Raw genomic sequence first — 11,351 nt, forward strand, 5'->3', positions numbered from 1 at the left:
TGCCAGCCTGGCATGTGGGGAACAAGCCACAGGAATAAAGACATAATTTGGGAAATCAGTGAGACTGTTACTCTGGGGGTGAGGGTAGTTTGGCTTTGGAAGGGTAGAGTGGTAAGATTTGGTGACCACCTGGTTGGGATCTGGCACTTGAGATAGCAACCATCCAGGACAACCCCAGGTCTGAAGTGGGGGGTTTGTGTGGATGGAGGGGTCAATTTGAATCCCCTTCTGACCTCTCTGCACAATGCCTGCACAGATTATTGCTGACCAGGCCTTGGCACCCCTCCCCCAAAGACCATAGTGCTTATGACCTGAGGGGCATATGAGAGTGGGCACCAGGGAATGGCTCTGGGAGGCAGAGCCACCCTGCAAGGGGCCCATTGTCGCCTGAGGCTGTTGGGCTGACAAGACCCTTCAGATAGTGGCCAGAGTCCAAGGTGGCATCCTGATCCCCCTCCCCCTGGCGCTCCCCTTGGCTCTGGATTCCCGCCTGTCCCTAGCCATGGCAGATGGGTCTCTATGGTCTCCCACACTGGGTCTGCCCCAGATAGATCCTCAGCAACCCCCTCCACTGGGGCCTGGGATCGAGGTAAGGGAGGCCCGGGTATGGGCAAGGGTTAGTTACTGACAAAGTTATTGGAAAGTGTTAGTTACTGGCAAAGAGGACGGAAGGAAGGGTGGGGGTGGGAACAGGTCTTGGGACCAACCAGGGATATGCAGGATATGATTGCCCCTCAGGAGGGAGGCTGTGGAGGATCAAGACCTCCAGCCCCCAAACATGCTGGTCTCCCTGTCCCAGACACTTGGAGCTGGCATATTACCAGCTGTCAAGTCTTTGCCCACTCTGGTCATTCTAGATTCTTCATACAGGGTCTCTGTTCTCTGTCTCTAGGTTTGCATGGGGTGAGGGACGGGACATAGCAGTTTTGATTCCCCTCCTGCTCTGCTGGGAACGTGCCGATGGGCCGTGGCACAAGATCGAAGCTCAAGGCCAACCTGATTGGCGACCTGTTCTGTCTGGCGGCTTGGCTCCACACTCTGCTTCTGTAATAGGGGTACTGACCCCCGTAAACACGCTGACCTGGCCTTAGCCCGTTGCACTCGCCGACCTACACCCCTATATCCTGAGCAGACTGGGTTGCCTGAAACCAAGTGTCCCCGGAGCCCAGCCCGGGTGTTCCTTGGGAACAGGGTGCGAAGAACCGGTGTGGGAACTGCATAAAGGTCTGGTCAGCTCTAGCCCCAAGAATTGACCAGAATCACTTCTCCCTTCTCCTCGCTTGACCAGGGTCGCTCAGCAGGGGCGAGCAAGGGACCCTGAGTCTCCGCCCGGCCTGGCCCGTTCCAGATCCCAGGTCGGGAGGGCGCCGGGCGAGAGCCGAGCACCTTGGACCCACGGCACCGAGCGCTGGGCCAGGTCCATAGCAACGGCGAGCGCCTCGGGAGCCCTGCCCAGTGGATCGATCGATGCGCTCGGCTCGCGGCGCGGCCAATGGAGCGGGCCCGGCGGGGCGGGGGCGGGGCTGCGAGCTCGGCTGGGAGGGACGCGGCCAGCGGCGAGTTCCTATTGGCCGGCGGTTCGCGGGCGGTGGCGCCTGATTGGCCCGGGCGCCGGGGGTGGCGGCGGGCGGCGGGGTTAAGCGTGTCGCCGCCGCCCGGCCTAGGCACTAGCTGGGAGCGCAGAACCTGCCCCTTGGACTGCGGCCGCGCTCTCCCGCCATGGGGCTCCGCCGCTGCCCTGCCCGCGCCGGGCGGCTCGCGGGCAGCCTCCTGTGCCTCCTGCTGCTCGTAGACCCCGTGCTCCCGGCCGGACGTCACCCCCCGGTGGTGCTGGGTGAGGCTCGTCGGGGTGCGGGCGGGGCTGTTTGCACTCCTCAGTGCCTGAACCCCGAAGGGGAGCGTGTGGCTGCCTTGCCCCCTGCGCCGGCGGGTCCATCCCCCGCCATGCTGGGCGCGGCTGTGGTCAGCCTCCCCTCCTGCCCTGTTGACTGTGGGGAGAGGGGAGAGGGTTGCGTTCACGCAGTGCCAAGCCTTGCCTCATTTAGTCCTTATTTTTGAGCTGAGAAGACCGAGGTCCTTTGGGGGTACGTGGGGTTGGTAGGGTGGCCCCGGGTTCCCCCCCAGGGGGGCCTCAGCGTTGACTTGGACTTGGCTGGGAGGTTGTCTCCCTAGGCAGTTCCAGCCCGTGTTTAACGGGGCGTTACTGAAAGGAAGCCTTCTTGGGGAAAGGATGGCACTCCTAGCTTGCCACCAAGGCTCCCCCTCCCCCAGCTTATCGAATGGGCAACATTTGTCCTGTGGGAGGAACGAGAGAACTGAGCATGGCTAAAGGCAGAGGTAAGAATTCAGACAATGGCTGGTCAGTAACAGCTGTCAGGGAATGGACCTACTCAGATTAGACCGCCTTGGCCCCGTTTACCCCAACTTGGTCCTGGCCCCGACAACAACCTCAAGGAGTCACAGTGTTTTCTGAGGTGGGCAGGGATAAGGCTGCTGTGGGGGAAGGGGGGTGTCTTAGATGCCTCATTCAGGCTGTCCCTCCCACCCAGAGCTAGTGTGTTGATGGCCAGCCAGGACTCCTGAAGGCAGCGGCATGCTGCCTTATATTGCATTCAGAGTCTGTAGCCGCATGACCCCTGTATTCATTCTGCTACTAGTATTTTCACAGGGATGTTGCAGATTACAGAAGGGTGGGGTTGGCAGGAAGCTCTGGACCAGGAAATGCTCCAGGGGGATTGCTGGGCCCAAGTTAACCAAAGGATTTAGGCAGCCGTGGCCCTGTGCTCAGGAGCTTGGAGGACGGGGTGAATAGTGATTCCTAGAGATGAGCTCCGCGCTTGGCAGGCACAGAGAATCCACTGAGCCAGCCTGAATAGGTGGATGTCGGGGAAGGATTCCTGGAGTCTGTAGTTAGAACTGAGGCCAGGAAAGAGTTCGAGGCAAAGAGAACTACCTATCAGAGGGAGGGAGGTGAGCAGTCCAGGCTGGCTAGAATAGAGTATGGAAAAGAGTGAAATGTGTAGAACTTGTGACCATGACTGACCATGACTGGTCATGTGGTCTTTATCTTGAGGTGATGGGTGATGGGTGGCCTGCAGGGTTCTGAGTGTCAAGAGTGTGGTTTTAGGAAGTGTCTGTTTCAGGCAGATTTTTCACCTGGATTGGTGCTAATTCATACAGTCCTTGATTATCCTAGGTCACAGCAGAGGAATCTCAGTCTTCATCCAGAGTCACAGAGAAACTGGAATGCTAATCTGCCAGCTTCCCAGAGAGTGAGGCTGCTGGCATTCTTTTTTTTTTTTTTTTAAGTTCACCTTCCCTAATCTTATATTTATTTATTTATTTTTAAAGATTTATTTATTTATACAAGCACTGGGGTACAGGCCAGAGGCGCTGGAGGGTGAGAGGATTCACCAGAGACAGAGCAGGGAGCAGAACAGGCAGAGGGATCCAAGACACTGCTGAGGGGAGCAGCGGGCGAGACAAGAGAGGTCTGCCGCCATGTGGGAATCTCCCTGGCCGGCCGGGAATTGAACCTGCACTGCAGAGGCTGCGGACAACTTAACAGCACTGCGCTCAACTGGGTGTGCCACCGGGGAGTCCCCGCTGTTGGCATTCTTCCTGGGAATCCTGTGGTTTGCATCAGATGAGCTGTTCCTAGGTGCAGAGCAGGGACCTGAGTTTGGCCATCAGAGGATCAGCATCTAAGGGTGACCAGTTTCTATGAGTGGGACTAGAATTTGTGGTAGAGAAAGCAGAGGCAAGAAAAGTGATACATAGAAGACCCTGGACAGAGGGAGAGGACTGTAGTAAGCCATTCTATCTACCCCAGCCTCAGCTTCCTCATCTGTAAGTGGGCATAATAAGGATATCCTCTGCCAGTGTTACTTGAGGTGAAAAGCACGTGGATGGCTCTTGTCCTAGTTCTAGGCACAGATGGGGCTTAGAAAGTGACTGCTGTGTTAGAGGCTGCACAGCCTGGCCAGGGCAAAGGGCGTCCAGGGAGAGCACATGTGGTGACTTCCTCTTCTGGCCATTTCCTTTCTGGAGAAGACAGTGGCCAAGGTTTCTGCTCTGCCTAGTTCACAGGCGTGTCACCCAGATGCTGTCATGCTTGGGGGTCCCCATTTCTGCACTTCCACCCTGAAAGGAGGTGAAGGCAGGTGTCACACTGGTCTCCCATGTCCCTCCGCACCCTGGGGTGTGGTGTTCAGGAAGGGCATGTCCTCATCAGGACTGGGTTCACAGTGGGAGCCCACTGAAAGCCCAGGAAAACCGAGTTGACTTAATGATCATGGGTTCCTCGTGGGGTTGGGTTTGGGAAGTGTTGAAAGCTTGGCATATGGGAGCAGGTTGGGGGTGAGGGGTCGCTGGAAGTATGTAGACTATGAAGAGTCTTGATGTTGGGCAGTGAATCAGTAGGGATGGGTTTGAGTGTCACAAGACCCCTGGGCTCTGTGTGGGCTGGATAGGCTGTCTGGGGTGGAGGGCAGCCATCCTTGGGGCCTGGTCACACCCACCCCCCCGAGCTGTGGCTGGAATGATGTGTTGTTTCAGGGTAGCCATCTCCAACACAGGCCCCACTGTGCCAAGCTGCTCAGGCCCTCCCAGATGACCTGCCCTTTGGAACCTGGATTCTGTCCTTTAGGGCACTTTAGTAGGTCACCAGGTGCCAGGCTGAGGTTCTGTTGATCACCTTCTCCACAAGCCTGCCTGGAATGCCTTCCTGGGGTTCAGTTTGGTTGGTGAAGTGGCCCAACTCTCTCCTGTTTCCCACCCTTTCTCTCAAAGTGTACAAGGCCCTGCCTGCTCTGTAGCTAGGACAGCTGTGGGTTGAAGGCCCTTGCGTTCAAGCCTCTAAGGTCTCTAGATTGCCAAGTCCCCAGGACCTCAGGTCTGCTCTGTGCCCACCCCCACTCCCCACTGCAGTGCCTGGAGATTTGGGTAACCAGCTGGAGGCAAAGCTGGACAAGCCAACGGTGGTACACTATATCTGCTGCAAGAAGACGGACAGCTACTTCACACTCTGGCTCAACCTGGAGCTGCTCCTGCCTCTCTTGATCGACTGCTGGATTGACAATATCAGGTGGGGACCACGATGCAGACGGGGTGCTGCTCAGCCTAAGGAGGCCTCCGGAAGCCCATTTCCTCAAGAGCCCTTGAGGTCACTGACCTCTAGTCCCCCATTTCCTCAGTCTGCTTGGCATCACCACCCCTGCAATCTCCAGGTAGAGCGTTCCTCCCTTTCCTGCTTCTCACCCTACCCTCCTGTCCCGACCCTCTTCATCCAGGACTTGTGCCTCAGCATGCAGCCCCTGTTTACACCCTCAGCCTGGCCCCCTGCCCCTTCCCTGACCTTCACCACACCTGCCTCATCACTGTTTGTTCTCCCTGGGACATACCATGTCTCTGTTCCTCCCCGCCTGCCACATGCCTGTTTCCCCAAGTGAGATAATAATGCAGTGAGAATGAAAGCATCTTAAATACAGAAGCTGTGCAGTTTACATGCTTCCTTTTGTTTAGTCTGACCGTGTATGGTTTGCAAACCTCTCCCAAAAGAAGAACATCTGTAAGCTCAGAGAAGTCCAGCTTTGTTTAGGGTCACTCAGCTAAGTGCAGCCCCCGCATGTGAATGCAGTATTTGGTGACGCTAAGCTGAGCTTCTCTCCCAGACAGAGGCCCCCGAAGGAGGGATTGTCTTTATGGTGGTAGAACCCAGAGCACATCTGGGGCTCACTGCGTGCTTGAGCTGAATCCCTCAAGTTACATTTTCTCCCAGAGACACGCACTGTTCCTGCAGGCACCCGCTCTCCCCTCGCTTGCGCCTGCTTTGTTGACCCCCGTCCTCTGTGTTTGACCAGGCTTGTTTTGGGCAGTTGATCTGCATTTCTATTTTTGTCCCAGACACAGTCTTAAGAACTGCCGATTTGAGGTGCAGGCTGGTAACAAGACGGGCTTGTCAGCCTTTGGTGGTCTGACAGAACTGCTTTAGCTTTCCAGAACAATGTTCTGAACTTTGCTAAGTGACCATTAGAGTAATCTACAGAGTTGCCTGGAGAAGGTGAACCCCCCAGACCTATTATTTGGACTGGTTTTAGGGATCCTGTCATCTTTTTGTGGCTGATCTTTATGGCTAAGTGGGATGGAAGGAGTTGGGGAGCACCAGCCTATATTTTCTTGGGTATATTTGCCTCTTGGTGTCAGGAGACAATTCCAGCCCAGCACAGAGCTGTCCTGTCTCCTGTTATGTTACCCCCATCATCTCTCCAGACCTGCTCTCCTGGCCACGCCGCAGCCGGCCACGCTGCAACCCCAGGTGCTCAGGCCCTGGGCTGGATATCTTTCTGTCTAGTTCTGTCTTTTGCTGGTTCACCATTTTCTTTCTTTTTTTAAACTTTTTTTTTTTTTTTAAGATTTATTTATTTATACATACAAGAACTGGGGTACAGGCCGGAGTTGCAGGGGGGTGAGAGAACTCACCAGAGACAGAGTAGGGAACAGAACAGGCAGATTTACTGAAATACACTGGTGGGGGGAGCAGCGGGCGAGCCAGGAGAGGTCTACTGTGCCATGTGGGTTGCTCCCTGACTGGGGATCGAACTCCTGCTGCAGTGGCTGCGGATAGCTTCATAGGTTGTGTCTTTACTCCTCGTGCCACCAGGGAGGCCCCGTTCATCATTTTCTTTGCCCTGTGAAGTGTTGTGGTGGGTGACAGGAGATGGCTCTGTGGAGGGGGGTGATAAGCGCCCCTGCGGTTAGGCTGCTTGCCTTTTGGGGCCAAGTATAACGATCATGGCAGAGTCAGACCTGGCGCTTCCCTCTCCTACCCAGATCTAAGACCTGCATTTGGGGTGGGTGACATCAAGAGATCCTGGGGTCTGTCTTTAGATGGTCCTTGGTGGGAACCCTCATTTGGACGTTGTTACTCTGATCTGTGCTTTACTTACTTGGTTCCTTGGGGTCTCCTCTCTGCATTTAACCAAACCAAAGGGAGTATGGTTCAGGACACAGAGCAACGACACACCATGCCTAGTGTCACCTCTTGGTCACCAGTCAGTGTCCCCTCCTGACAGGCTGGTCTACAACAGAACATCCCGGACCACCCAGTTTCCCGATGGTGTGGATGTCCGTGTCCCCAACTTTGGGAAGACCTTCTCTGTGGAGTTCCTGGACCCCAGCAAAAGCAGTGTGGGTGTGTACCCTTACTCATGTCCTCTAGGGGATGGGGCCGGGGGCTCTGCTGGAGTCCTGGAGTGGCGGGAACCATGTGTGTTTGAAGGGGCAGCCTGTGAGCCGTCTCTGATCACGGTGGGCACGGAGCCCGCGTGCCCTCCTCTGGGCCTCCCGTGGTAGGTGTCACAGCCTCCTTGGCAGACACGATATGAGGAGCTGACAGTTGCTGTTCCTTCTCTAGTCATGCGTATTTCTGCCTGCAGGTTCCTATTTCCACACCATGGTGGAAAGCCTTGTGAGCTGGGGCTACACACGGGACGAGGATGTCCGGGGGGCCCCTTATGACTGGCGCCGAGCTCCAAGTAAGCAGTCACCCTCATTTCCTTCCTGAGGCCTTGGGAGGTGGGGATCCATGCTCACAGCCTGTGCTTTCTCCTGGCCCTGCGCCTCTGGTGTCTGGCCCGGTGGCCAGAGCCACCACTCTTGGCCAGTCTCCTGTGTCCTTTCCCGCTGCTCACCCAGGACTTCTGGAACTCTGAGCCTTGGGGAGAGATCATAAGGCTGACGGAAAGAAAGGAGCTCCTTTCCTTCCTTCATGGAAATCCAGGGGAAATGGACTGTTCCCACTTGGATTTTAGCTTGTTCCCCACCTCCTGGTCCTGGGTCTGCCCTGAGAAGTGGTCCATGATTCAGGCCCAGGACCCTTCCTGCCTGACTCCTGCCTGGCTCTGGCCTGCAGATGAAAACGGGCCTTACTTCCTGGCCCTCCGCAAGATGATCGAGGAGATGTACCAGCTGTATGGGGGCCCGGTGGTGCTGGTTGCCCATAGTATGGGCAACATGTACACGCTCTACTTTCTGCAGCGGCAGCCACAGGCCTGGAAGGACAAGTATATCCGTGCCTTCGTGTCATTGGGTGCGCCCTGGGGGGGCGTGGCCAAGACCCTGCGCGTCCTGGCCTCAGGTAAGACCCTGCTGGGCCCAGCTTCGGGGCTGGACTGGGGATGGAACCATCTCTTTCTCTCTACAACATCCTCCTGGCCATCGTCATGGTTCTGCTTGGTCAGCACTTTTCATTTTCCTGAGTGATATCCTGTCCAAACAACTCTTTCCAAAAGAGAATATCCAGGAGAATGCTATTCCCTCATGTCAGTTCTCTAGTGTTAATGACCTTTGTAATCTGTGTGTTTCTTTTTTTTTTAAGGTTTATTTATTTATGCATACAAGAGCTGGGGTACAGGCCAGAGGTGTGGGGGGTGAGAAGATTCACCAGAGGCAGAGTGGGGAACAGAACAGGCAGATTGACTGATACACTGCTGAGGGGAGCAGCGGGTGAGACAGGAGAGGTCTGCTGTGCCATGTGGGTAGCTCCCCAGCCAGGGATTGAACTCGTGCTGCAGTGGCTGCAGATGGCTTTATAGGTTGCATCTTAACCCCTTGAGCCACCAGGGAGGCCCTGTGTAAGTTTCTTACAGCATGTTTGTGGTATGGCATGACTGTTAGTCATACAGGTACTTGCTTGTGCAAATGTGTGCACACATTGTCTCTCTCAGGCCTGACTGGCCTAACTTGGTTAGACACAGAGTTCTTTGGGAGAGCCTTTTCCTTCTTTTACCACTCCCCCCCCCCCTTCTTCATCCCCACCTTGGCCCCAGAGCAGGAAGATTGGACTACAGTTTCCTGTTTATGAGTTATACCTCCATCTGTAGGCAGTGGGGCGCCTCTGTGAGCAATGCAGGGAGGAAACAGGTGCAGATCTGGCTGGGCCTGCTTACCTGGCAGTTGGGAAAGTGACCTCCTTCCCCGTTCCCCCAACCCACCTGCCTTGTCAAGGCTGTCAGAACCTGTCAGCTGCAGCTGTAGCACTTCCCTCCCTCTGCTAGGATTAGGTGTAACCCTCACAGCCCCTCACTTTGGTAACCATGAGCCAGGGCTGTGATGAATCTTCTTCAAGTCTTTGGTACCACCTGACCTGCTTGTTGGTCAGCTGACATTTGATTGGGTCAGATCCTGTGCCTCTCCCAGCAGTGACCCTGCACTGACTGGACAGTGACCCTAGGACACAGATGTCCAGATACAGTGATCACTCATCACAGCCGCGTCCCTGGGCTTGAAGGGATGGATATGAGCACCCCTGCCTATGAGATGGGCAGCCTTGTTGGATCTATACCCTGGCCTTTCAGTACTTCTCCTTCAGCTGCTGAAAGCTGTCATGGCAGGCCCTGGCAGTGCGGAAGCAGGGGGAGAGTGCGGAGGTGTGGGGTACTAGCTCTAGACTTCCTTTCCTCGGGAAGTTAGAGCCAGGTCCTACCAGGCCAAGCTATGATCAGTCAGAGCAGTGGGGTGCATCCTATCAGGTCAGAGGCCCCTGTTTCCAAGATCCAGCTCCACTGGTGGGTGTCAGCACGTCTGTGGGAGGACTCTGACCACCCGTGGCCTCTCCTGCCAGGTCTCCTGCAGCCCTGGCTGTCCTGGCAAGTGAGAGGCAGATGAGTAAGATGAGACCAGGACTGGCTGGCCTGAACCAGGAAAATAAAAATGTTTACATAACTCGATGTAGTCAAAGAGAAAGAGGCACATTCTTCTGGGCTTCAGCCTGCTGATAACACTTCTCACAAGGTCAGTGCCCACAGGCCACTGTTAGCGCTCAGAAGAGGGGACTGTTTGCATAACAAATCACTTGTGGGAATGTGCTGCCTCCACCCCTGTAAGGAAATGCCAAAGGAAAGGAAGAAGTCTTGGTTGTGTGTTTTATAGCAAAAAATAAAGGAAAGTGATAAAAGCCCCGGTAGGGTCAGGAGTTGTAATGATGTTGGTACAGAGGCTCGAGCGCCAACTGGGCCACTGCCGGGTCAGGCAGGAGACCTGCAGGTGAACCTGCTGCCTGGCCGGCTGGCATTTCTGAACCAGACTGATGGAGCCCTCTCTCTGCAGGAGACAACAACCGGATCCCGGTCATCAGGCCCCTGAAGATCCGGGAGCAGCAGCGGTCCGCTGTCTCTACCAGCTGGCTGCTGCCCTACAACTACACCTGGTCACCTGAGAAGGTATTTGTGCACACGCCCACAACGAACTACACGCTGCGGGACTATGCCCAGTTCTTCCAGGACATTGGCTTCAAAGATGGCTGGCTCATGCGGCAGGACACAGAAGGGCTTGTGGAACCCATGGTGCCACCCGGTGTGCCGCTGCACTGCCTCTATGGCACTGAGGTCCCCACGCCAGACTCCTTCTACTATGAGAACTTCCCCGACCACGAGCCTAAAATCTACTTTGGTAATGGTGATGGCACTGTGAATCTGCAGAGTGCCCTGCATTGCCAGGCCTGGCGAGGCCGCCAGGAGCACCAGGTATCAATGCAGGAGCTGCCGCACAGCGAGCACATCGAGATGCTGGCCAACCCCACCACCCTGGCCTATCTGAAACATGTGCTCTTTGAGCCCTGACCCAATGCCAGGTGGGCTGCTGGTGGCTTGCCCACAGCTGTTTATCCTGGCCTCAGAGTGGCCATGGCCCAAGAATTCAGCAGTTTGTGACTGACCTTTGGGCCTTGTGTTAGGAAATGCCTGCTGTGAAGAAGTGCTGTTTCTTATCCTTCCTTTGCGGGAATGAGGAAAGAAACAATAGTCCAGACCCACTCAGGGAAGCCTTAAGGGAAAGAATGTGGCTGATGGTAGAATTATCGTGACCTCAAGACCATCTCCGAAGGGGGAGTGGCTGGCACCTGGCCCCATTCCCCAACTCCAGGGCCACATGGACCTCTTACCCCTGTGGCCTTCTCACACTTGCCCACCAGGCCCTGGTCCCTCAGCCTTGCTGTGGGAGATGTTACTGAGCTGTGGTCCCTGCTCCCAGTGGTCCCAGGGATGGACCCCTAGCCCTCCGTGACCCTTCCCGCACACTGGCCACGTGTAGGCCTGCTCCTGGCCGTGGGTGGCTGGGGCTGCTGGTTGCCTTGCAACCCAGCTGCTCGGCCACCTCACTGGCTTCTGGGGGCAGTCCGATTGCCCTGGGGCACTCCTACCTCCTTCACCTCTAAGAGCCACCTAGCTCAGGTCTGGACAGCAGATAGCCCCCAGTTCTGGGGGATATGTACCCAGAACCCTGATCCCCTTGGTGTGCTCTTGGCCACAGTATTGATGCTGGCTCCTTTTGCCCAGGACTGTGGTTCAAGGATA

General features: G+C 55.8%; 1 protein-coding gene across 1 annotated transcript; it reads left to right on the top strand.

Moving 5' to 3' along the window:
• Positions 1-1,719: 1,719 nt before the first annotated feature.
• PLA2G15 (phospholipase A2 group XV) lies at positions 1,720-10,619 on the top strand (the record flags this gene model as incomplete). The annotated part of the gene is made up of 6 exons (XM_084257776.1): positions 1,720-1,834; positions 4,930-5,086; positions 7,074-7,192; positions 7,437-7,535; positions 7,913-8,137; positions 10,108-10,619. The coding sequence occupies 6 exons, from the start codon at positions 1,720-1,722 to the stop codon at positions 10,617-10,619; spliced, it is 1,227 nt and encodes a 408-aa protein (XP_084113902.1).
• Between the last annotated feature and the right edge of the window lie 732 nt (positions 10,620-11,351).

Source organism: Talpa europaea, assembly GCF_964194135.1.
Source record: "Talpa europaea genome assembly, chromosome: 16".
Lineage (NCBI taxonomy): Eukaryota > Metazoa > Chordata > Mammalia > Eulipotyphla > Talpidae > Talpa > Talpa europaea.